The 27583-nt window shown below is 44.9% G+C and overlaps 1 protein-coding gene across 7 annotated transcripts in view; it reads left to right on the top strand.

Moving 5' to 3' along the window:
* The window catches only part of PGM2L1 (phosphoglucomutase 2 like 1), a 108903-nt gene that overhangs the window by 20174 nt on the left and 61146 nt on the right, over positions 1 to 27583 (top strand). For 3 of the 7 annotated variants that reach the window (XR_010601318.1, XR_010601328.1, XM_065596299.1), the window contains exon 1: positions 4776 to 5187. The exons of 1 other annotated variant lie outside the window; for it this stretch is intronic. Coding sequence is in view for 3 of the 6 variants with exons in the window: in XM_065596299.1 (XP_065452371.1) it covers positions 5089 to 5187 (99 nt within the window). In the remaining 3 variants the exon portion in view is untranslated. Of the gene's footprint in view, positions 1 to 4772; positions 5188 to 6161; positions 6673 to 27583 lie in introns of those variants that run through there. 3 more of the 7 variants (XM_065596308.1, XR_010601330.1, XM_065596301.1) reach the window with 3 other exon arrangements.

A 27583-nucleotide genomic window follows, 5' to 3' on the forward strand; every position in this document is an offset into this window, starting at 1 on the left:
TTAATATGTATTACACTTATCGAAAAGTAAAATACATTTTAAAAACTTAAAAAATGATGCATCACTATTCAGAATGGTTAGTTATATGATACTGCTACCTTTTGGCCTAATTGTAGTCCCACTGAAGTCAAGATAAAATTCCCATTGACTGAGGAACAGCAGTAAGCGCTTGTTCACTAGATCATATACTTGCAAATCCTGAAGTTTATTATTTTAAATGATATGTTAGCTTTCATTTTTCAAAGATATTATTTTCTCTGCATTTTAAAACAAAACTTTTTTTGGCCTAAACGATGGTCACCCACCTCTTTGCAGCTGTCATTACGCTACACACCATGGCCACTCCTAGCTTCATGACAACAAGGCCAGACCTCACATCCTCCTATTGTGAAAATGCAAGCCACTTGCCACCAAGTGGAAGGAGAAGCTTTAGAGGTGCTGAACATCCATACAAGGCTCCTTTCAGCCGGCCAGTCTCCCTTTTCATCAGAGTAGCTAGCAATAGGGTGCCTGGTACCAGAGTGATCCAAACCCACAGAAAGCAAGAGGTCACACACACTCTTTTTACAGTGGCTTTGCTCCTTGGCAATTCCTGGTGAATGAGAGTTGGCAGCTGTATATTCTGCTCTGGGACAGAGAGTCAATGAACCTTTACTTTCCCAACTACCCAGGCAGGCTGTACATACCTTTTCACACCAATTAGTCTGTTCATGTTTGTCTCTAGGGATGTTGCTTCCTTGGCCTTTCTCAGTTAATTGTCCCATTGGACAATGGACTTTACTGTTACATTTTCCCCTCATAGCTTGATTCAGCTCTACAAGTTTATCGTATTGCCAATCTCCAACATTCAGAACCATGTGTCGGACTCCAAAAATTGTAAGATTAGGTTAAAAATCATCAAATTTACAAAAATAATAAAAGCTGGGTTCTTTTTACTTGCCTTTTGGTTTCTGAGCATTTAGCGTTCACTTTTTCCAGCTAAAACCATGAGAGTTTGCAGCACTGGGTTAAAATGAGAGTCAGTTGCATCTCTCTGCACCACTGACCTCACCCACCACACTAGGGGAAGTGTCTGTGGGGAGGGGCAGGGGGTATTCCTATTGCTGAAGCTCCATTGGTGGAGGCTGTAGCAGAGATATACTGACTCAGCATAATCCCAGCCCCCTCGGCCACCCTACTTGACCAGCATCACCCTTTTGGGGCAGCACCAGTCCCCTCTGGCTGACCCCTCCCCCTCTTATAAGAATAATTCTTCCAGGGCTTCCAGGCTGCCTCTATTACACCTTTTTACAAGGTGCAGCATACGCTCTGCCCTGAAAGGGGTCAGTCCCTGGCTAGCGTGGAGAAGGATCAGGGGCCATCTCTTTCCTGCTTGGGGAGGCTAATACCAATGTGGTCACTAGCCTGAGGCAGCCCGCGTCCTATTTGAGTGCAAGGACTGTGATTGTGTCTGGCCCCTATGGAGGGCAAGCCAGACAGTTTAAATCCTACATCCTCTGTCTCTCTTGCACATCTACACAGGGACAGATGCAATCTAGCCTTAGGATAGCTTCTTTGCACTACTCCTCTTAACCAGCTTCAGCAATTCCTCCCCCTTTTGGTGCTATTAACCCTGACATATATCGGGCCAGTTGTCATATCCCACATTGTCTTCTTTTCTCTAGGATGAATATATAAAATCCCCTTAATCCCTTCCAAGCGCTACAGCCTGAAAGCCTTTTATTTTATTGCCCTGGTTTGGAGTCCCTCCAGATGGCTTTCATCTCTTTTCTACCAGCGAGCCTCAAACTGTGCATGGTACTTCACATCCAAAGCTCTCGAAAAAGAAACCATTGCTCCATTAACAACGCCAAGGGCCATATTCTAGTATTGGAGACACTTGGACGGCTCCCAGGAGTTCCAGACATGACCCTAGATGTTGTGGCCAGTGCTGTGGGTAAGTGCTGTGAGACCCGGATGTCCACAGAGCAAATAAAAATAAAGCAGGAGTTTTCCTCTTCCATTGAGTTGTTTTATTTATAAATGACATTCTGCTTTCCAGGTGATTGTCACATGCAGGCATGTCACCCCAAGCTCTGTGAGCAAGACATCACGGGAAAGGGACGGTCTAGATTTCTGGAGTTTCCTACAGTGGTATGTTTTATTATTATTATTTATATTATTGTAGCATCTTGGAACCCGAGTCATATACCACGGCCCCGTTGTACTAGGCAGAACAAATAGACGGTCCCTGCCCCAAGGAGCTTACAGTCTAAGTACAAACCAAGAGACAACAGACAGATATAAACAGATGAGGAGCACAAGAAGTCAGAATGACAGGCAATGTTCTCAGCACACCAGCAGCCTAACTGTTGTCAAGTTAGTTGTAGGGTGTGTGTGGTAGCTTCCCCCAGGATTTATAACTTCAGCTGACCAAAATCCTCCGGCCTGACTCTGTTGCCACATTCATTGCCTTGAATGGGAATCAGTTGTATCCAGCAGCCAGAAAACAGGGTGTCTCAGGAAGCTGACTCAAAATCCTTGAGACTGGTCCAAACCACTGTAAAATTAGAATAGCTCCCTCCTATATCTCAAGCTTTTAAATAGCTTCTGTTGTTATCCTGGTACATATTATTTAACTGAAGCTGCCTGCCTCCCATTTGAGTTGTCTCCCACATTTCTTTGGTCCTGTTCCCTTCTTCTTCCACCCACACTGCATCCCTCCATTGTCTCTCCTCCCTACTCCTCTCATTCTCTAGCTCCCCCCCATGAATTTCTTACACCCACAACTGTGATATCCCCGTTCTTTTTTATCTCCCTTGATTTCAACCAGTCCCTAGACTGACATTACCGGTCAGGCTTTTGTTTCCCTGCACAGCTCATAAACCTCAATCGCCGCCTCCTGCACTGATGGTTTGGCCAGAGACTGAAACCATCACATTTCTCTGCAGTCAGTGCCTCCTATCGCTATGGAAACAGAAGCAAGGATGTGCTGCAGAGATGTGATCACTACAATGGCGTAGTGGGGAATTGATAGGGCATGTGAGCAAATTCAACCTGAGCGGGGGGTGGAGGGGACATCAGTTATACTTTTCTTTTTGTGGTGGTTTAACTCCAGCTGAGGCACAGCTGGAAATGCTGCTGAACAAAGGGTTTATTCCTTAGATGAAGGGCTTTTTCCTCACTTGCTGGGAGGCGGCTGAGAACAGTCTATTTGGATCATAGAGCTGTTCTAGGGATTTGCAAGTAGAACAGATGACAGTGTAACTGGCAATAAATGCTCATTTTCCTTAGCTAGCAACTGGCTACTAAGTGTTCTGAGCCAACATAAAAGGAAGGAATGATGAAGCAATTGGAGAGGATTTTCTTTGCTCATAGATGTGGCTTTTCCGGACATAAGAATGACCTACTGGGTCACACCCATGGTCCTGTATCCTGTCTTCCAACATGACTTGCATCTGAAGAAGTGAGGTTCTTACCCACGAAAGCTTATGCTCCCAATACTTCTGTTAGTCTCAAAGGTGCCACAGGACCCTCTGTTGCTTTTTACAGATTCAGACTAACACGGCTACCCCTCTGATACTTGTCTTCCAACAGTTGCTGGTGCCGGATGGTCCAAAAGTAATGAACAGAACAGGGCAATTTATCAAGTGATCCAACCCATTGTCCAGTCCCAGCTTCTGACAGTTGAAGGTTTAGGAATACCCACAGCGTGGGGTTACATCCCTGACTATTTTGGCTAATAGCCATCGAAGGCTCTATTCTCCAGAAATTTATCTAATTCTTTTTTGAACCTGATTCACTATTCTTTTGGCTTTCACAACCTCCCCTGATGAGTTCCACGTTTGGACTGTGCATTGTATGAAGTACTTCCTTCTGTTAGTTTTAAACCTGCTGCCTATTAACTTCATTGGGTGACCCCTGGTTCTTGTGTTATGCCAAGGGGTAAATAACTTTCCTATTCACTTTCTCAACATCATTTGTGATTTCATAGACCTCTATTATATCCCCCCCTAGACACACACCTCGATACCCAGGCTCAGGGCACCTGCTGGGCAGGCATGCTTGTGAGAAGAACAGCTATGCTTTACTTATGGCAAACCCTTCTGCTTTCCTTCTTAAGTGGGATGGGCTCTTGGAATCCTGCCTGCCAAGCGCTGAGCCCACTCAGCTGCTCTGTGACCTGCACTTCCTGTCCTAAACGCTTGGCTAGTGCTCAGCAGCTGCTCCCTGCCCCAGAGGTGGCTGCACATCATTGCTGGTGTGTGCACTTGATTTAGTTGGGATTGGTCGTGCTCTGAGCAGGGGTTGGACTAGCTGGCTCCTGAGGTCCCTTCCACCCCTGAGATTCTATGATTCACTAGTTCCCATCCTGCTGCCATCAAGGTGGGGTTTGCCATTAGCGTCACTGGGAGCCGGAGAGGGCCATGGCTGCGTGAGATGGTCTCTGACCAAGAGGGGAACACTTGGTGGGCACCCACAGTGGGTCAGCCCTGCCCGCCTAAACACTGGCGGCGTCCAACTCCGCGAGAGAGAGCAGGGACTGCCGGGAACTGGAGTCCCTTACTCTCCCGATTCTCCTCCCACATCTCGACCCGCGAAGGGAGGGAGAACTACGTTTCCCGTGGGGCAGCGCGAGAGGGGCAGTACAGGGACGGGCACGCAGCAGCGCCGGCCGGAGTCGGAGGCGGGCGGGGCGCGGGGCCAGGAGCGCGCGTGCCGGGATGGTGCCGCTGGCTCTGGGTGGGCGTGGCCTGGAACGCGGCTGCGGCGACTGTTGGGGGCGGGGCCGGCGAAGGGGCGGGGCTGCGGCTGGTGTTGTTGCCGCGGAGGGACCGTTACCCTGAGGCGACGCAGCCTGGCGGCGGGAGGGCGCGTGAGGGCCGGTGACTGCACTGGGTGGGGTCTGTCCCCGCGCCCGCACAACGCCCCGCTCCGCAGTGCCCGGCTCGCGCCGGGGTCCGGGTCCCTGTCCCTGCGCCATCGCCGCCTCGTCCCCGGCTGAGGCACCGAGCAGCGCCCCCACTTCCCGGGCGATGCCCTTGGCCGGGCTGGGCGCCGGCAGGTGATTCCCAGAGTCCGCCGCTCGTGCGATCCGCCGCCGCCGCCATGGGGGACGGGGATGTCAACTCCAACCTGCTCATCGCCCGCAGCACCGGGGACGCGCAGCTGGACAGGGCGGTGGGGCAATGGCTCAGCTGGGACAAGGTGGGTACCCGATGGGCGGGGGTGTCTGCGGGCGTGTGCCCTGCCCGGGAGCGGCCGGGGCTGAGCCGGGTGCGCGCGTGGCTGAGGAGGAGGAGGGGGGGGCTGCCGGGGGTGCGCGCGTGGCTGAGGAGGAGGAGGAGGGGGGGGGCTGCCGGGGGTGCGCGCGTGGCTGAGGAGGAGGGGGGGGCTGCCGGGGGTGCGCGCGTGGCTGAGGAGGAGGGGGGGGCTGCCGGGGGTGCGCGCGTGGCTGAGGAGGAGGAGGAGGGGGGGGGCTGCCGGGGGTGCGCGAGTGGCTGAGGAGGAGGGGGGGGCTGCCGGGGGTGCGCGCGTGGCTGAGGAGGAGGGGGGGGCTGCCGGGGGTGCGCGCGTGGCTGAGGAGGGGGGGGCTGCCGGGGGTGCGCGCGTGGCTGAGGAGGGGGGGGCTGCCGGGGGTGCGCGCGTGGCTGAAGGGGGGGGGGGCTGCCGGGGGTGCGCGCGTGGCTGAAGGGGGGGGGGGGGCTGCCGGGGGTGCGCGCGTGGCTGAAGGGGGGGGGGCTGCCGGGGGTGCGCGCGTGGCTGAAGGGGGGGGGGGCTGCCGGGGGTGCGCGCGTGGCTGAAGGGGGGGGGGCTGCCGGGGGTGCGCGCGTGGCTGAAGGGGGGGGGGCTGCCGGGGGTGCGCGCGTGGCTGAGGAGGGGGGGGGGCTGCCGGGGGTGCGCGCGTGGCTGAGGAGGGGGGGGGGGCTGCCGGGGTGCGCGCGTGGCTGGGGGGGTGCGCGCGTGGCTGAGGACGGGGGGCTGCCGGGGGTGCGCGCGTGGCTGAGGAGGAGGAGGGGGCTGCCGGGGGTGCGCGCGTGGCTGGGGGGGGAGGGCTTCATGCCAGAAGGCAGCACCAGATCCTCTCGTCTGACCCCCTGTAAATCAAAAGCCACAGATTCCCCCCCCCCCCCGTTAGCCCTGCACTAAACCCAGCTCCCCGGAATTAGACCCGAGTGTGACCGCCCGCAGGGGGTAGACTTATTATGCGCTAGAGGCAGGTGTCTGCCTTTTGGAGTGACTGGATTGCGCAAAAGGGCATCATGCCGTGTTCTCAGATCACTGGTTATCACATCATTGGCCGATAGCTCTCCGATGGAAGTTACATTCCCCCACCCTTTGCAGATTTGATCCCACTAAGGTGCACTTTGCTGTTCCTTAAAGTGTATTTTAGTCACCACTGGATACTGCTATCTTGAGACATTTAAAAAACAAACATGACCACTCTGTGTGGGTGTGGGTGTCTTTGTTCCCTCTGCGGACACGTTAATTTGGCATTAGTTGGCTTTGCCCTTGGTAATGTGTTTATCCTCCTCATCTCTCTTGTTTTTTGCCAATAAGTGTCAGATCTGGTCTCGTGACATCTCATTCCAGTTCTCCTTCTCCCTTGCCCAGTAACTGATGCTCCTTTTATGAGGTTGTCCGACTGCTCAGATGGTGATGAGCTGAGCTCTCATGCAACAAGGGAGAAGGGTGAGAGCAGTCATTTGAAAAATATATGGGGGGAGGAATGTGGCATATGAAGATCCTGGAATCACAGATGGGAGTAAACACTATGTTCTGTTGTAATCTGTTTAGCACATAATGCAGCCTATAAAACGATATTAAGGGGCATGTTGATGATTGGCAATAAATGCATTGATTGGCAGATAAATTACTGAATGCATTGCTTTATGTGGCGAAGCGAACACTTCAATGGTTTCTCTTTTCAGATAAATCCCAGAGAGAATTAATCTGGTCCTAATGTAGAAGGACAACATAAGAAACTCTTTATGGTGATTTGACAGGTTCTGAGGGGGGAATTCAATATGAAAAAGGCAAAAAATTTAAATGGGCAAACATATTTTTAATGCAATGTGTAACTAACCTAAAGGAATACACTGCGGTAGAATATAGTGTTGTAAATCCTAAAAAGGATTAGGCATCTATATAAATAGGGATAGCATTTACACTTACTCTGTCTAGCCTAAAAAAAATAAAGGCTATAATACTTTATGGCACAAGCTCACCAGCAGCTGGGGTCAATGAGCCAGAGTATCCAATGGTATTACATAATTAGATGCATTATGGTGTTGGAATGCTTTCATCTGAAGCATTGAGTATTGGCTGTTGTCCCTGATAACAGACTAGATGGCTTATTAATTTGTTTTGATATGAGAGTTCCATTGTTAGGCTTGATCCTGTAAAGACCTGTCTCCTGCTGAAGCCAAAATTGCATACATGTGATAAGCTTTTGTAGGATTTGGCTCGTTTTAGGATATCAAAGCTCTTATAAATTTCATTGATTGTAAGAACTCTTTGTAAAGAGAATATTTTGGCTAGTACTGAATGTAGTCACCTGAAACCTAGCAACTGCTTAATAGCACATGCACAGCTGCTTGGGACAAGAAGTGAAGAATACCTTGTATTGACATTAAAGGAGTTTAAAAACAATATACTGGTAATTATCCATGTTCCTAAAGTATATTTACACTGAATTATGTGAGGCCATTGTAACTTTTTTTTATTTGTCTTGACTTTTTGAATCTAGAAAACTAACATGTAAACATAGACTTACGTCATTCTTTCAACCTTAAACATGGAGATTGGCGTTGTAGCATGCTATTTTAAAAATAGAAGGAGGCACCAAAAGGGCTGCACAACTATTCCAGTTTTCACAAAACACTAAAATTTAATTCTAGAATGTAGTCAGGATCCAATATTGTGGATTATCTGGCTAATCATTTTTCTTGTAGAGATTCATCAATTCTAAACCAAATGGGACCATTGTGATCATCTAATCTGACCTCCTGTATAACACAGGCCATAGAACTTCCACAAAGTAATTCCTAGGTAAATTGTCAGGTTAAAAATTGTTTGCTTTTTAAAAAGCTTCCTGACCTGTGTTACTAAATACCTAAGATTAATAATGAATTTTTAAAACATCTAATTTATGAAGTTTACACTTTTAATTTTAGACAGTGGGAATAAAGTGTCAAAATCGCTTGGTTTACACTTGCTTTTAGGTCAGTTTCACTTTGTGCTAGTGCCTGATTTCCAGAATTCTCATGCAACTGCAGCCCAAAGTGCAACATCTTAAAATCCAAACACCAGACCTTATTCAACAAACCTCTCATTGAATGAATGTATTTGAACAAAGCATGAAGGTAAAATGTGCAGGATTTTTGGTTCTTGTCTCCTGAAATGATGCTAGATAGAAGAACATTAAAAACAGGTTTTTTAAATACTAAATTTTAATGGGAAAATATTTTGATAAGATTTTTTGCTATTGCAGCTATGTAGTATGATATCCTTATCAAAAACGAATATAGTGAATTAGATTTTTTTAAATTATCATCTTTATATATATGGTTTATCTTGTTTTTGCTTTTAAACTCCTTAATTATGATAGCTTTCCTTTGGCCAAATGCCAAAGACAAAGCAAAACATGCCTTGCACATACATGATTAATTTACTTCTGTGAAGCTTTCATCCCATAGCATTGTCATTGTAAACAGATACTTGCTGTCTCCATTTTAAAACCAGTTTTTGGAGCCTAACTAATACACAACCCTCAGCCTTTTGGACTGTTATCATTTTAGGTTTTTAATGTCCCTGCAACTGCCTGTGGCTAACAGACACCCACTTTAGCCATTAATCTGCAGTGCCCAAGAGGAACAACAGGAAACCATTTGACTCCAGGCTAAATAGCACTAGCTTGCTAATATTGACTTTTCCTTTTTTTCCTCTCAGATTAAGAGCTGTAGGATGCTTTCCAAAGAATAACATCACATGTAGGCGTTTGTACAAAGGAAACTTTCACTAATCTAAATTCTGTTTCCATCATGGTTTTCCATTTGTTTCCTTTTCTGCTCATTTACTTTTCCCTCAGTTTCCTCTCTTTTTGTCAGGTTTTTTTGTTGACCCCATCTCATATTTCTAGTGCTGAGAAATTAGCTCTTTCAAGTTTACAAGGTACAACAGCATCCTGTTCCCCCGCCCCCCCGTCTTCACTCCTCCTCATCTGTAGGCCACATAGTTGACTAAATGAAACACTAGCCTATTCTGCTATGAGCATTTCCCCCCCTCTCCTTGGTCCCATTTTTCATGTCTGAATTCTTTTTATTTTCTCTTTGCTCTCCCAAGTTTGAGTTTGGGCATGTACAGACTTCTCAAAAAGGGGTCCCAGGACAGGTTTTTTTTTAGCAGAACATCTCCCACGTGGAGCTCACTGTAGGGTCCCAACCTCAGTTGGGAGTAGGTGGGCTGCGTGTTTTCATTAGCTGACTTTATATAGTGTCGGAATATACTTCTCGAGTGGTATGAAAACAAGCTTCTTTCACTGAAGATCTGATATAATCCTCTTATAAGGCCCCTGTCACCGTAGTGTCTGAGAACCTGTTATGGAGAGCAATGCTCCAGCCGGGGAGTGGGGTTGGGTGCTTGCCCCGCTCCGTGCGGCTCCCGGAAGCAGCAGCATGTCCCCCCTCCATCTCCTATGCGTAGGGGCAGCCAGGGTGCTCTGCACACTGCCCCCACAGCTCCCACTGGCCAGCAACCACAGCCAATGGGAACTGCAGGGACAGTGCCTGCGGACAGGGCAGAGCGCAGAGCTGCCTGGCTGTGCCTCTGCATAGGAGCCAGAGGGAGGACATGCCACTGCTTCCGGGAGCTGCTTGAGGTAAGCGCCGCCCAGAGCCTGCACCCCTCATCCCCCTCCTGTGCCCCAACCCCGTACCCCAGCCCTGATCCCTCTCCCACCCTCCAAATTCCTCAGTTCCAATCCTCCTGCACCCTCATCCCCAGCCCCACCCCAGAACCCGCACCCCCAGCCGAAGCCCTCACCCCCTCCTGCACCCCAACCCCTAATTTTGTGCACATTCATGGCCTGCCGTATGATTTCCATACCCAGATGTGGCCCTCGGGCCAAAAAAATTGCCCACCCCTGCTCTAATGGATGTCTGATTACTTGAGCATGCTCAGTGGAGTAGTCTTAACTTTATCAGGGTTGGCTATATGTGATATTAAGTTCTGGGGGTGGGTAAATGGAGAGTCTCCATAATGGGAATATGGATGTCATTCTGTGCCTGAGAAGAGGGATTATTATACTGGTGTCAAGCAGGACAAACTGCAAAGCTGTTATCTGAACAGCAAGTGGCGAAAACTTGCTTGACTTGTGGAACTGCCGTAATTCTGGATGTGCAGACCCCTGTGAGCAGTCCCATTGATTTCAGTGGGGGCTCTGCCAGCATAGTGGTGCACTTGCACCGAGCTTATTGCAGAATTGGGCCTTGGTTGGTGGCTATGATCCTTGATGTGGACTGGTAGTGGTGGCTGTGTATACACGGAAGATTATGACAGATGAGCTGTTTCACTTCGAAAAGATGCTGCAGTGCAACTGTACTGTAGTTTTCTTATTTTGTTGTTGTAAAGTTGCATTTAAAGATAAAACTAAAATAGGGGCATTGATGAAATTGTCTTCTAAAGGCTGACAGTGTAACTAATATAAGATCTTTCTCCTTACAAAACCTTTAAAGCACGCTTCTCCAAGCAACCATGACAAATTGAGCACAACTAATTGTCAGAAACCAAAGAGAAGAAATATTCTGAAATCACTCCATGTGCATTTCAGTGGCCAAAGAAGATTATTATAAAGCTGAAGGACAAAAATCCTAGCCATAACTCGCTTCAGGTGTATTTTGGGGATAGCAAAAGCATCTCAAAATGCAAATAAGTAGCTCAATTAAATAAGAGGCTGTAAGGTAAGGCAATACTTTGGTATTAGTTTCTTAAAACTGAACCTAAGATGTACTGACAACCAAATCTTCAAAATAATTAAAACTGCTATACTATTAGTATTTGTTAGTGAAGAATCCTTAGTGCTATTTAAGCCAGACTTGCGGAGAGGCTTGAAAAATGCATTACTATGGTCTGTTGCACACTGGAGTGTAAAAGTCAACAGATGTCTGCCATGTCAACTTAGGCAAACATGTTGATGCTTTGAATTATTTCTGAGGTAAAAAGGACAAATGTTAAATGATATGTAACAGAGTCCATAAGGATCCCTGGTTAAAAGAACTGCTGTTCTGTGTAGATTCAGGTGATGTAGTGAACTAAAATTGATGTTGAGAACTAAATAGCACTTTATCTCTGAGGACCTCTTGTAACAGAAATAGAAAAGGTCTACAAAGATCTTGTATACAAGGAGAAACTAAAAAGAGAAAAATAATTTAGCTTAAACAGAATAAGGAAGAGATGGAGGTATCAAGCTGACTAGAGTAATTTGAAGTAAATGTAGAAGTTGAGATACTTTAGTTTCATCGACTTAAACTGTGTATTATTTCTAACAGGTGAAAATACTAGAAAAAGCTAAAAAAAAAATTAAATATCTTATTTGCTTTTTAAGTCTTTATGCAACTTCCTTTTTCATTTCCTTCAGCTCTTTCAGTGACAATCAGTGAAACCAATTTCCCTTTCATTGTTAATTTCACTTCAGGGTTCTCAATACAGCAATGTTTAGGTTTTGCTGAGATCCTAAGAATCCCTCTGGTAAAGGAACAGGAGTACTTGTGGCACCTTAGAGACTAACAAATGTATTAGAGCATAAGCTTTCGTGGACTACAGCCCACTTCTTCGGATGCATATAGCCTATGCATCCTATATGCATCCGAAGAAGTGGGCTGTAGTCCACGAAAGCTTATGCTCTAATAAATTTGTTAGTCTCTAAGGTGCCACAAGTACTCCTGTTCTTTTTGCGGATACAGACTAACACGGCTGCTACTCTGAAATCTGGTAAAGGATTCATTGTTCTGTAACAGTACCTTCTGGCACATCTGACAAACTCACTACACCCGACATATTGCTCTCATAGTATTTATCCAAAGAAGGTAAAGTGTGAGGCATCTAATAAAAATTTGTCATACTGATTCTCGTATACATTGCAAGATGTATGTACATGGGATATTTGAGTTGTGTCTATGTACTCGAAAAAAGCTTTAAAATCCTCGGGCAAACAGGTTTTGCCAGACAAATGGATGTAGATTCAAGTATCGGCCTTGATTCATATGTAGATTAAGCATTGGAAGCTCTGTTTTGTATATGGTGTCAACAGGAGGATGTGAAAACAACTTAAAGTCAGCGCACCAGGAACGGAATCACTGGGGGTCATCCTGACCATGGGGACAAAAACAATGAGTTTTGGGAAATGCACAAAGTCATTTTGTTTTCATTCGCTGAGGAAGCAAAAAGAACAGTGCATTTTGCATTCATGAGATAAGCTGTTTTAAACAAAACTTTAATAGGCTAAAACCTAACCTTAGGTCTTGTATTATTGTGCAGGTGCAAATGCTAGTAAGTTGAGATGATTGATAAAGAATAAACAGGTCTTTGGATTTTTTTCTACAATAGAATTTAAAAATCAAGAGCGTGGTATAAGTGGTACTATCAGGGTGATAATGCTTGAAACTATATGTTAGAGATTAATTAGTTGTCACAGAAAATTTTAAATTCCCTGTCGCTCAGGAACATTTATAAAATACTTTCCATACTACAGTCATATTGGGTTTTTAGGGGCTGATCCTGCTTCCATTTGAAAACATTAATAAAACATCCATTGACCTGCAATAATTGCAGGAATTGGCTCTACCCTCGTAGCAGGAATTGTAAGTTTTGTATAGGCTGGTGGCCATGGATTTATGTACTCTGAAATTCTGTGGCTGTGCAATTTATTGTAGAATTGTGTTCTAGAATGAGTATTTATTTATTTAAAAAACAAAAAGCTTCTAGTCCTTTATGGATGGGAAGAAAAACATAAATGCGAACAGTGTATCTAATGCAGTGTTTGCAGAACGATAGGAACAATAGTTCTGAGGTGTGAACTGTCCTATTATCTCAATTAGTGTTTGTTTTGAAACCTAATTATGGCAGTTAAAAATGCAACTTTCACTGCTGATGATGTTGGCAGCACTCACCTTCTCAGGTGCCAAAAGTCCCAACTGTCTCCTCTGCTTCCAAAAACTTCAGGTTTCCCCTGATTTTTATACTTCATCGATTTGTCTTCAGCAGGACCGGCTCCAGGCACCAGCTTCTCAAGCAGGTGCTTGGGGCGGCCACTCCTGAGAGGGGCGGCACGTCCGGGTAGTCGGCGGCAATTCGGCGGACGGTCCCTCACTCCCGCTGGGAGCAAAGGACCTCCCGCCGAATTGCCGCTGGGGTTCTGTGGTTTTGCCATGGAATGTGACTGCTTGGGGGGTTTCATAAGTGGGCATTTAAACCTGATACGTGTGTGAGGAGGGAGAAGGGATCTATACATCTACTGTCAATTGTAGAGTCACACTTCAAAATTAGTTCCACAATACCTACAACGTAAGCAAAAGTAATTTTGTATTGAAGAATGAAAACAGTAAGTCTGCTCCTCCTGATCATTAGTCTTGGAATAGGGCTTCAGAAAGTCAGTCGAGAGCAGTATACTGTCTGCAAATGTTCTAACTTCCCTGGACAAAATCTGGATGTGTAGAGGGTACAGAGGATTTAATATCTTCCTACATAGAGAACACTTTCAGGTAATGCACATCTTTACCTGCTCTTGTAACGACTATTTTGTCTTTAATATGAAATCTTTGTCAGTGTCTGATAAGACCAGTAACGTCATTTGAACTAGAAAGTGCCATGCAAACTGAATTGAATGTTAAATTCAATTAAAATTAGGTTTAGTTAAAATGGGTTTAAGACACCTTATCTGGTTTGTCCAATTAAACGCTCAAATCTGGTTTAGAAAACAATTTGAGACGAGAGCCTCTTTGATTAAAAAAAAAGGGGGGGGGGTGAGTTCAGCTAGTTCAGTGCAGCAGTGAAAGCAGACGATTATAGGACAGAGGCATTGGCATATAAGTCAGTGTAAATATGTTGGCAGGAACAATATTCCAACTTTGTGTTGCTTAGAGAGGAAATCATCTTTGTTGGCTCCTGTGGTGCTGTGTGGTGTTAGATAAATGTATTACATTTTGCTGTAGTTTTGTTGGTTCAAGACTAACAGTTCCCAGTATCTTTTATGTTACTATTGATTATATCTACCTAACAATTCAGTCTTATTCCTCTTCTATTCCAAATGGGATTTTCCTTCAGTTTCCAAAGAATATTCTTAAAACATTTTTTTTCTGTAGCTTTCTGAGATCTTGTTTGGAGGGCTTACTGAGAATACCTACAAGGTGAAAATGGTAGGAATTTTTATTACTAGTTTGTGCTTTTATAGATAAATATTGTTGGATTTATATACCTCATAGTAGGTTTTGAAACAAATCTTAACAGTAGGGTTAAAATAATTATGTAATAGAATGCTAGGTGGCTTCTCCATTAGTCCAAACCTTTAGTCTAACTGCAAACCTGGACAGAAAGAATTACTTATCAGAGGGAATGGAGCACAAAACCCATTGGGAAGGGAACACTTGATCCCGTGCAGGGATTTGATCTCTGCTGACCAGGCAGGGTGTGGGAGTGCTGAGGGCAGCATGCTCATTTGCTTTGTGGGGGTGTCATGTTTGCACTGCCTTTGAACAAGACCCCTTATCCCCAACAATGTTTAGACAACCGACTGAACAGCACAAACTCTTCAAATAGCTGAATCCAAGTCCTTAGCAGAAGGAAGGTTGCTCTGTTGGGGCCTTTAAGGATGCTAGAGCGTCCCGGAGCATCTGTTTTATAAAACAAGGAAAATGTAAAAATCATTGAGGAGCAACTGCTATTTTATATCAAAACAACCTAGGTTTTTTCACCTTAAAGGGTTTCAGTAAAGCCTCCTGTCATAGTAATTCTGGCAGCTGTCAAGAGGAGGCATGTCAGTCTACAGCTGTATTTGATTTATTTTAACTATTCTCTTCTGACCCTTCTATTTTATTTGAATTGAATTTGGTCTGAATTCATGCCTGTGTCTGTTTCTACAATACTTGTTTTCTGTAGCCTGAAGAGCATGATTCTAAGTAGCAACATCCTCTATGCTTTTGGTTAGTTCAGTAAAAGGTATTCTCTAACTTAAAATAAATCAACTTAATAAAGGTCGTTATAGAAAAAGGTCTGTTGTACAAAGGGTTTGGCTCTCATCCAAGCATCTCTCAGCTGTGTGTCTAGTCTGAGTTAAGGTTTACTTGTACCCCAGAAATATAATGGAATGCTACATAGTTTTACTAATCCCCTACATCTTTCCTGAGCCCTGTATTCATTTTCAGCCAGTGCTAAAGTTACACTCAGTGGGAAGCGTAATGGTGCAGTGATGCTGAAAGCTTTCCTGCACAATACAGTGTCTTTGAAATAGGGTGTGTCAGTTTTTTTCCTTTACTTCATGCACTCGCGGTCTGCGGTGTTAAATCCATGCCACACACATCTTAATTTTCAATGAGTATGCTGATTGCTGGTTCCTGTTTGTCTTATGGATCTAAGAACTGAACCTTTAGAAGTGAGCCACTGCACACCTGAAAAACTGAGCACAGTAGAATTTATTTAATACACATTTCTTTAAAAAAAACAACAAACAACAAAAACCTGGTGGTCTCACTCCACTTCTCAGTGAAGCTATAATAACACAAGCTGTGGGATTAATAATGTAAGACTCTGCTCTTACAAAATACACTTGTGTGTGTGTGTGTATATTTTTTGAATATCGTGTACAGTACAGTATTGAGTGTTGGGATGGTGCCATACTGGTGTGACCGTACTGAATGAACGGTGACAACATGGCTTGACATGACTGAACTGTGAAAGAGGATTCTGGGAGAAGAATCCTTTTCTTAGCATCAGGCAGATGCCAGAAGTGAAACTGACTGGCTCCATGCTGTGTGTATGATGAATACTGATCTTAGCGTCAGCAAATATGTCCACTTGAAAGCAAACAACACATGTAGAACATCTTGAGTGGAGCACGGGCTGACCGGGGCATCTTGACCCTGTAGAAAGACATCACGCAGGGGGCTTGTCAAGTCTGCTTCCCCACTCTGAACTTTAGGGTACAAATGTGGGGGCCTGCATGAAAACTTCTAAGCTTAACTACCAGCTTAGATCTGGTCCGCTGCCACCATTCCCAAAGCTAGTTCCCTTCCCTGGGAAGCCTTGAGAAACTCTTCACCAATTTCCTGGTGAATACAGATCCAAACCCCTTGGATCTTAAAGCAAGGAGAAATTAACCATCCCCCTTCCTTCCTCCCACCCACTCCTGGTGGATCAAGATCCACCCCCCTTGGATCTTAAAACAAGGAAAAATCAATCAGTTTCTTAAAAAGAAGGCTTTTAATTAAAGAAGAGAGGTAAAAATCATCTGTAAAATCAGTATGGAAAATAACTTTACAGGGTAATCAAACTTAAAGAGGTCAGAGGACCCCCCCCTCTAGCCTCAGGTTCAAAGTACAGCAAACAGAGATAAACACTCTAGTAAAAGATACATTTACAAGTTGAGAAAACAAAGTAAAACTAACACGCCTTGCCTGGCTGTTTACTTACAAGTTTGAAATATGAGAGACTTGTTTAGAAAGATGTGGAGAACCTGGATTGATGTCTGGTCCCTCTCAGTCCCAAGAGCGAACGACTTCCCAAACAAAGAGCACAAACAAAAGCCTCCCCCCCCCCCCCCATTTGAAAGTATCTTGTCCCCTTATTGGTCCTTTGGGTCAGGTGTCAGCCAGGTTACCTGAGCTTCTTAACCCTTTACAGGTAAAAGGATTTTGGAGTCTCTGGCCAGGAGGGATTTTAGAATACTGTACACAGGAGAGCTGTTACCCTTCCCTTTATAGTTATGACAGGGCTAAAGTGAATGATTCATCAGGGAGTGAATGTGGGGTAATGTTCAGTTAGCACCACTCTGCAGTCTCCTCCTAAAGTATTTGGTAAAAATTAATAACTACATTCCTATTGAGCATGCTTTTAAGACATGTGAATCCATTGAGGGAAAAAGTATGAAAATCAAACCAATTAAATTACTGTTGGGGATTCCTTAATTGACGCTTGAAGAAACTGCTAGACAGAGTAGCCAAAACTCTGCTCCATGGGCTTGAGTAGGATTGTGACCAGAAGGGTTTCCAGGCAGCCAAGGCCTTGCCTCCAGGGAATCTGAGACAGACCAGAGGGCTGAGGAGACGAGACCTGGAGAGAAGAAGCCGTCCATAAAATTGGTGACCAGCTTCTTTGTTTTCGAAGCAGGGATTGCGTGAAGCTAGCGCAGGGCCTGTTTGTGTATGTTTGTGAAAGAGAGGCTCGCTAAGAGGAATGTATAGCTCTTAACATATAGTTCTTAATGTTTAACATAAGAGTTATGTGCATAATGTAACCCTTTACCGCTTGTGTAATTCCTTCTCAATAAACTGCTGCGCATGCAAGATAATTCTTGTGGACCTTTTTCATTGGTATGACAGTAATCTGCTCCAATGGGAGCCATTAAAGATCCATTTCAGGGGTAGTAGTGCCCCCTGGTACCAACATTGAGCATAAGGAATTAAACATGGCTAACCAGATTTTGAAAAGTTCCAATCCCAGGCCACAATTTTATAGCAGTCTGAGATCCCTGAAAAAGATTCAGGGCTAGTCAACAGTGGGAACTTACATGGGCATAGCTACATCTCTCAGGGGTGTGAAAAATCCACACCCTTAAGAGACATAGCTACGCTGGCCTATCCCTCGATGTAGACCGAGTTTATTCGATGGAAGAATTCTTCTGTTGACCTAGCTACTACCTCTTGGCATAAGTAATCCACCTCCCCCAACTGGAGAACCTTTCCCATTGGCATAGTGTCTATGCCGACACACCACAGCGGCACAGCTTTCAAATATGTTATAAAGAGGACAGTGATTGATTGTTCACGTCCACTGAAGGTAGAACAAGAACTAAGGCTTAATCTGCGATAAAGGAGGTTTAGATTAGCTATTAGGAAAAAATGTGTAATTATAAGGGTAGTTAAGCACTGGAATAGGTTATGAAAGGAGGCTGTGGAATCCTCATCATTGGAGGTTTTAAAGAACAGCTTGGACAAACACCTGTCAGGGATGGTGTAGAACGGTTTACTTGGTCCTGCCTCAGCGCAAGGGGCTGGATTAGATAAGCGCTTGAGGTCCCTTCCAGCCAGAGCCGTCCCTAGGGTATGGCAAATCGGGGCGACCGCCCTGGGCCCTGCGCTTTGAGGGTCCCCATGCTTTGTGAGGCGGAGACGGGGGGAAGGAGAGCAGGGGTGGGGGTGAGGAGGAGCCCCCCACCAACCTCCTCCTCTCCCCAGTGCTTCCTGCCCACCAGCAGCCCTGCCAATCAGCGCCTCCCCCTCCCTGACTCCCAGCACCTACTGCTAATCAATTGTTTTGCGGTGTCTGGAGGTCCTAGGAGGGAGGAGCAAGGGTGCAATGTGGGAGGGGGCAGAACTGGTGGGGAAGAGGTGGGGTGGGGCCTTGGGTGGATCCAGGTGGGAGTACCCCCTGGCAGATAGGCCCAGAGTTTCTATGTCCTTGGCCCCATACCCCCCTAGGGTTATGATAAACATCTATTGAAAGCTTTGGGATTTACTAATTTTTGGCTCATAACTGCTAAATTAAAAAATATTCTAGTAATCGCCTAGCTATTGAACAAGACCCTAACAAATTTAGAATTCATTTTGGAAATTCTTGGCTGCTTTTCTTTCTGTGTAATACACATCGGATAATTCCTTTTTGGTGCACCAGCATTATTGGTTTTAGCAGGCTTTTGTGGGAATGGCACACTTGTATTGGTAAAATATGCATTCGTGCTATGGTTTAAGTTGCAATACTTAAACCTAATTAATTTTACAGAATGTACTTGTGACTGTAAGAGCACCCCAGTGCCAGATAGCAAAGGGCTCTCTGGTATTTAACAGTAAATCTCAGCTGGCCTGACCAGCTCAATGCACCTCACGCTGTTGCCATGATATTCATTTAAAAGTTGCCTTGTAATATATCATTTGAAAACTAATAACACATTGGTTGTTGATATCACTGGGAAATGTATGAAATAACATCGTGTGTGAAATTATGGATGCTCTAATACTGTTTTGGAGACTGTAAACAGACAAAGGAGGCAAAGCAGGCTTTTTTCCCGACAAAGGGAGAAGGGCAAAAACCTCTGTCTCAATTGCAAACAGAGCCAGGTGTGACCAGGGACTGGAACAATGGGCTGTTCACTTGCTTGGGAGATTGCAGGAAGATCATTTGCATTGTAAGCCACAGGAGACTGCAAAAGTAATGTGGTGTCTGCTCCCTAGTGGATATGGGAAGCTGAGCCTCCAGGAGGGCTTTCTGACTTTGAAGACAAAAACTTTGGGGATATAAAGATCTGCTTGAAAGACTTTTGGGGGATCTACCAAGTGAGAGAAGCAAAATGCTACGTTCTTTGACCTATGAAAGATGGGTTCTCCTGCTAATCCAGCTGGAGAACGCTGACCCCTTGATGTGAATAAGAAACTAGATTAGGCAAAGATGTATCTTGCTAGAGTTAAGTTTTAGACACTATAAATACTATTATTTTGTTTATAACCCTTTCATATCTCTTGCACTTCAACAAACAAATTTAAGAGTTTTTTTTTTTAATAAACCTATTCTTAGTTTTACTGCAAATCATCTCAGTGCTGTGTATTGGGGTGGAGTGTATAACTCCAGCTGAGTTAACAGGTTGGTGTGTGTACTGGCTTTTTGGAGGTAGTGAAATTGGTGTTACTGAGCACTCGGAGGTCAGAGGGACTGGACGCTGCAGGGGAGACAGTTTTGGGGAGAATTGGGACCAGGGGAGGTGTTGGGGTCACACCAAGGCGTAGCTGGTCTGGTGGAAGCAGGGGTGAAACCATTGTGCTGTGAGCATGCTACTTGTGTCAGGATTCTGTGCCAAAGCTGCGCAGCCCAGAGTTAGAGGACAGGTGGGACAAAACCTCTTACTGGTCAGGGTGAACTCCCAAAGTGTCTCAGTGCTACAGTACACTTCCTAGTATACTGTCAAGTTTTATGATAAAACTAAAGTATTTATCAGAATAAATGACTAAATAGTATTATATGATGTAGCGTCTTTCACCTTCTTAGGGTTGACTGGGTTGCAGAACCTTAAGTAAGCAAAAATGTGGTAATCTGCAATGAGTCTTTCAATAGCATGAAATGAAATTCTGTCTTAGCTCAAAAGTAAAACCCTCTTCTTTGGTACACCTGCCGTTTGGCCAGTATTGGCTCTGTCCAGGCAACCAGTTCAAATTGGAAAAATGAATCTAAACTAGATTAAATTCCTTTTTGGTGCACCAGCATTATTGGTGTTGGCACACTTTCGAGGGGAACTAGCTGTTGCTGCACGGTCAGCTGAGAGAACTCGCGCACTGTGGCATTCGTCTTTTTGTGCATTTAAACTAAACATTACATTATTCTCTACCGTTCAGGGCTTATTTCCCATTGGTTGAACAGTCTAATGAAGGATCATTCGTTTTGATTGGAGAAAAATGTTAGGCTATTATTTTAATCCTCTCTACAGCGTTTCTCTTAAGTGTAGCAGAAGCCGAGCCGTGCCAGGCAGTGCTAGCTCTAGCAACTGGCTGACCTTTGTGTGGTAAATGTCAGCGGTGCTCACTCAATCTTTCAGATTCCAGTTGCCTTTTTTTAACCTGTGCTCAGGACACTGCCTTAAGCTACTCTGAAGAACTGCTTCTCTAGTCTAAGCCATACTGTACCCAGTGTATACGTACAGTTGGGCTGTCTGATTATCACAAGACGTAATTGTGTTTATAGCGGTGTATTAATTGTATTGCAGCTCAATCTGCATTGTTGGTGAGTCAGTTTTGAGTCTTGGGTTGTGTCTACACTACAAATGCTGCAGTGGCGCAGCTGTGCTGCTGTATTACTGTAGTGTAGACATTTACTACAGCGATGGGGAAACCCCTTCCATTGCAGTAGTAATGAGTACCCTCAAGTACCTCTTGAGAAGTGGTAGCTAGGTTGATGGAAGAATTTTTTCCATCAACCTAGCAGTGTCTGCACCATGACTAAGGTTGGCTTAACTATGTCTCTTGGGTGTGAATTTTTCACACCCCCTAAGCAATATAGCTAGATTGACTGAAGTTTTAGGTAAACCAGACCTTGGTTACAGCTTTCATAGACTGATATATTTCCAAGGCCAGAATGGACCACTGTAATCCTCTAATCTGACCTCCTGTATAATACAGACCATAGAACTTCCCCAAAATAATTTCTAGTGCAGATCTTTTAGAAAAACATCCAATTGTGATTTTAAAATCATCAGTGATGGAGAATCCACCACAATCCTTAGTAAGTTGTTCCAGTGGTTAACTGCTCCAGCCGTTAAAAGGTATGCCTTATTTCCAGTCTGTATTTATCTATCTTCAACTTCTAGCCCAGGGGTAGGCAACCTATTGCAAGTGTGCCAAAGGCAGCACGCGAGCTGATTTTCAGTGGCACTCACACTGCCCGGGTCCTTGCCACCGGTCCGGGGGGCTCTGCTTCTTAATTTAATTTTAAATGAAGCTTCTTAAACATTTTAAAAACCTTATTTACTTTACATACAACAGTAGTTTAGTTATGTATTATAGACTTATAGAAAGAAACCTTCTAAAATCGTTAAAATGTATTACTGGCACACGAAACCTTAAATTAGAGTGAATAAATGAAGACCTGGCACACCACTTCTAAAAGGTTGCCGACCCCTGTTCTAGCCATTGGATCATGTTATACCTTTCTCTGATAGATTGAGGAGCCCTCCATTAAATATTTATTTCCCCATGTAGATTCTTAGTGTCTAATCAAATCTCTGAACCCTCTCCAGTGTATCAACATCCTTCTTGAATCGCGGGCATCAGAACTGGACACCGTATTCCAGGACTGGTTGCACTGTTGCCAGCTATAGAGATAAAATAACCTCTCTACTCCTACTTGAGATTCCCCTGTTTGTGCATCCCAGGATTGCATTAGCTCTTTTGGAAACAGCATCACAGTGGGAACTCATGTTCAGCTGACTGAAAAATGATTTGGAGGTTGTGGTGGACAATCACTGCTTCCCGGGATAGAATTCCCCATTCTGTAAGTTTTTGGCTCACTCCTCCCCCCCCCCCCATTTCTAGATATACACATTTATATTTAGCCATATTAAAAACACTGTTTGCTTGCACCCAGTTTACCAAGCAATCCAGATCACTCTGTATCAGTGACCTGTCCTCTTCATTGTTTACCATCTGCACATTTTCAGTGACTATTGTTTTCTTCCAGCTTGAGAGAAATAACTATCAAAAATTACACCACCACATCGAGTTCAGGGTGTTCACTGCTCAACTGTGTTGAAAGGGCTTCATTAGTCCATGCTCTCGTTACAAGATGCCTGGAAGGAACTTTCATTTCTGTCTCTTGAACTGGTTCTCCTCTGGATTTGAGGGCTAAAAAGCTTTGCAAGGTGCCTCATAAAATAGAAGGATCCTTACAACACTGTATAAACTAAGAAGTCTAAACAGTGCTATAAAATTAAGACGACCAGTTTTCTACTTTAAGTATTTTATAATCTAAGGGTCTGATGATCTGTAGTTTTGTTTGGGTAAATGCTAGACTCCAGGGGGTAGAACCTTTTCTAGGTAGTACCATACAAATTGGTGGTGCTATAGTCAATATAACTTTATAAACTATTAAACCGGATATAATTAGTAATCGCAAACTAGGCGTTCCCCAGTGCGATGTGAGGCACCACTTCTGAGTGGATGTTTAGCAATAGTAAGGGCCACTGTGGAGGCATGGCTCCTGTAGTGAGCTCTAGGAGGCAGTGCACAGGTACTGAGCCTCCTTGCTACCATTCATAAAATGTGTCGATTAAAGGACTGAGCCCCATTCCAGACTCTCAGGGAGGACAGTCCTGCCCTCTCCTTGCCCTGGCATATGAGTAGGTGAAAACTGGAAGTACAAACTCAGTGTCCTATAGCTTATGGAGGTTATTCTCATGTATGGGGCAATTCTGCTCTAAGTAAATGGACAGGTGTCCTTTTCAGAGTGTCATCTTCTTCCTCCACAGATCTGCTTCCTGTGTTGTCACTATAGCCATGTTTACAACAGTAGGAAACAGAATTTTGAACAGTTTATTTAAATTATGTTTTCAACCTTCTTTCTGCCCTGACTCTCCCTATCCTGTTAATCCAAGGACTCTCTGGGTGAGAATGCTCTGTGATCATTTTGTCCTTCAACTTTCCCTTCAGCGTATTTCTCTAAATACTTTACTTTTTTCAGATAGCTTTGTCCCCTGCTGATGTAAAAGAGGGAGTAGTACCAAGGGATATGGCGGCAGATTTTGCCACTTGCTGCTGCTAAATATGAGTTTTGTGGGACAGGGCTCTTAATACATACATATGAACATGTTGGGGGGGCCCCCCGTCCTCCTCCTCCAGCAAAAGATGTGGGGGAGGAGGAGTGCTTGAGCATCATATCCTTTGCCTCTTTGATCATCTGCCTCAACGCTGTCCTTATGCTGAGTTTCTGAATGGATGGGCACCTCAAACAGCCCTGACTGTCCCTTGTTACCTGCAGTGTTGTTTGCAGAGGGCTGGAGAAGCAAGATTTAAAAAATATTCCCCCTCCCAACCTACTTTCTGAAATAACTAAAATAATAAACTACAAGCAAGCACACTTCCATACTTCAAGCAAAAGGCCCCCCCTAAAGTAGACTTCTGGCCATCCTGCCAACATACTCTATACAGTATCTCATTTCATAGAACAGAACGTGTCACTGGACTTTTAAATACAGTAGAACCTCAAAGATACGAACACCAGAGTTACGGACTGACCGGTCAACCGGACACCAAGTGAAGCCGTAAGTAACCAATGAGGCAGCAGCAGACACCCCCCCCCCCCTTTCAAAAAAAAAAGCAAATACTGTACTGTACCTGTATTACATCTTAAAGGTAGGCACATCTGGGCCATCTGTCTCCACCCCACTCCTACCCCCACGCACGGGGCAGCCACTTACAGCAAGCCACTGGGGTTGCCAGTCCCAGGCAGCAGGAGCAGCGCTGGGTCTGCATTGCTTTCACCCCACCTCCCGCTGGGAGGGGGATGGGCTGTTTTCAGACACACCTCTGCAGATAGGGGGACAAGCTTGCAAACTCCTGCAGGGGCTGTGTAGGGAGCAGCTCAGCTGCTGCTGAAGCGTGGCCTGGAGTGTCAGCTGCTGGATCCGGAGCTTCATTCCGAGTTACAAACATTTCAAAGTTACGGACAACCTCCATTCCCGAGGTGTCCGTAACTCTGAGGTTCTACTGTAGGGATTCGGAGCAAGTTGAGGCTTTCCATAGCATCTGCGTGCCCCCCCTCCTCCCAATCACATGCCTTTCTATACCCAAAACACTTGCAGAGACTCCTCCACATATCAAATTAAGATTCAGCCTTCAAGAATGTTCAACTCTCCTTTCAAGGGACTTGTCCACTGATCCCAGTGTGGGGGCCACAGTGGATGGACAGCCAGAGGAGGCAAAGAATTCTTAACAGTGATCAGTGAAATAATGAGGGCTTAGATTGCCTAGCTTAATGTCATCAAGGGAGGATAGGGGAGGGCCATTATAGTTCATTTAAACTGGCCAATGTAATTGCAGCAAATTAAAATTATTTTTTACATTTAAAAATGTACTCTGCATTGCATGCACACCCAGATATCTCAAATTCTTGAATACATGTGACATTCTGTACCTCGAGGGAACACCCTGCACCCCCATGTTCATCCTTATAAAATGATAGTGTGGTATGCAAAGTTTGTCATGTTGGGTGTCTTTGGAAGGCTCATGATGCACTGAGCATTGTTGTAATGTTATAGTAATTATTGTTCTAGTAATGTTATAGGTTGTAATTTTATGTATGTAGTTATGAGACTGAAAATGTGTCCTCGTAGCTTAAAACAAGCCCAGACAAAAACTCTCAAGAGCAGAGGGGCAGTTCATACCTCATCAGGGCACGTATGGGACAAACCCAGCCCAGCCTCACAGGAACAAAGGACACTGGCCTAGGTAGCAAGAAAGGATCTGTTGCATTCTCAAGTGAGTCACCACCCTTTCCTTGCCCAGTTTGGGACTGGGATGAGGTAATGCTCACCTGACTCTCGGGGGGAGGGGGGGACAGAGCCAAGAGGGAAGAAAGAACATGATAAAAGGGAGAGACGTTTGCCATGCTCTTCCTCTCTTCCACCTCCATCTACAGACATCACCACCAAGCGACTGAAGCGCTAATCAAAGGGGAAAGCCTAACTGAAGGGCAACCAGCCAGCCTGTGGTGAGAAGCATCTAAGTTTGTAACACTGAAAGTGTTGAGATCAGCTTAGAATGCGTTTTGCCTTTATTTCATTTGACCAAATCCGACTTATGTTTTGACTTGTAATCACTTAAAATTTATCTTTGTAGTTAATAAATCTGTTTGTTCTACCTGAAGCAGTGCGTTTGGTTTGAAACATGTCAGAGAGTCCCCTTGGGATAAAAGCCTGGTACATCTCAATTTCTTTGTTAAATTGACAAACTCTCATAAGCTTGCAGCATCCAGTGGGCATAACTGGACACTGCAAGACGAAGGTTTCTAGGATTGTGTCTGGGACCGGAGATATTGGCTAGTGTCATTTGGTTGCACAATCCAAGAGGCAGTTTACATGCCAGAGGCTGTATGTGAACAGCCCAGGAGTGGGGGTTCTCACAGCAGAGCAGGGTCGGGCTGGCCCCCAGAGTCAAGGTTTGGAGTGACCTAGCAGATCACCAGTCTGGATAACACCAGGGGAACGTCACACATAAGGAGGCTTTGGAATACTACAGCTTGAGTGAGCACTAACCAGAGGTCAGTTAAAACCAGTGTTGGAGTTATGCCAGGTCTTGTCTGCCAACTGGTGTCTAGAGTTAAACAGCCATTATTAAGGCATCACACAAGGTGGCTAGACTCACTGTTTAGCTGAAATTTTATATTGAGATTCACCGTGGTGTGTTGACCGCAGCCATACTAAGTGAGACAAAATGGAACCTCCTTCTAGCCATGGGCTCTGTATTAAACTGGTCTCCACTGGAAGCTGGTCTTTGTATATGTTACACCCAGCAGGGCTGAGCCCTGACAAATCACCAGAGACCAGAGAGTACTGAACTATCTGGTATCCTGAAAGGTGGTGGTAAAGAGGGTGAGACTAGTGTTGGCAGGTGAAATCCAATACTGATGTAACATTATTCATGGAATTCAGGGGTAAGCCCAGAAGCTCCTTGGTGTGAATTCATCCTTGGACCAGCACTACTGATTTCAGTGTACTTACAACTGGGATGGATTTAACCCTGTTGTCCAAAAATCAGAAATAGATGTACGGTACTGCATTTCCTGATACTCACGCTGTCTTTGTAGAACCTTCAGTATAGGTGGGCACTGAAGCACATCAGTTATTTTTATCCAGCCACTTCTCCCAAAATACTGTACTTGGATCACTTCCAGTCTGACTTCCACCCTTTCACAGCACTGGAACTGCCCTTCTCGTAGTGTTCATTGAGCTCTTTTTGTTTTGACCATGGCTCCCTCCTATTTTTTCCTTTTAACCCATTTTATTCACCTGTTTCCTTCACTGTGTATGTAATACTTTATCTGCAGTCTGTCCAAGATAGCATGATGGGGATGAATGTGACTCTGTCTTCTCTTAGTTTGTCTGATATAGATAACAAAGCTGAAACTGTCCAATCCTCACCTCCTTCCATACATGTATTTTGACTGTACCAAATGTACTGTAAGCACACTGATCCTGATTAAGAATTCCAGAGAATGTGTACTGAAGGACTATCCCTGAAGTGGACAGATGCCAATTCAGATACTGCTATATCCGATGAAGTGGGCTGTAGCCCACGAAAGCTTATGCTCAAGTAAATGTGTTAGTCTCTAAGGTGCCACAAGTACTCCTGTTCTTTTTGCGGATACAGACTAACACGGCTGCTACTCTGAAACCTGCTATATCCTAGTGACCTAGAGGAAATGTACCACGGACAAGATCCTGATGATCTTGTAGAGCATATGACCTTGTGGGGAGAGGTGACTGATTAAACTCTTCTCTTGGGTGGGGGGGGGGAGAGAGAGAGAGAGAAAGGGGCAACCCCAAAGAATTTTCCCTATTCACCAACCATGGTATTTCTTCAGTGTCTTTGATGCCAAACCTCAGGAGGTGGGGAGAAATCTTTAAGAAAGTCTTGGGAAATGTCAGGGAAATAGGGCAGCTAGTTTTTCAGCTGAAGTGCATTCAGAATGCCTTATTGACGTTCTTTAAAAGTCTGTTAAAGGGGCCCAAATTTTACATCAAGGTTCACCGAGGAAGTAACTTCTTGGCGTAAGTTTTTAAAGGTGTTGCAAGCACCTGCAGCTCCCATTGAAGTCAGTTGTAGCAGCTCTGAAAATGGGGCCATCCATATTTACCTTG

Source organism: Chrysemys picta, chromosome 1 (assembly GCF_011386835.1).
Source record: "Chrysemys picta bellii isolate R12L10 chromosome 1, ASM1138683v2, whole genome shotgun sequence".
Taxonomy (NCBI): domain Eukaryota; kingdom Metazoa; phylum Chordata; order Testudines; family Emydidae; genus Chrysemys; species Chrysemys picta.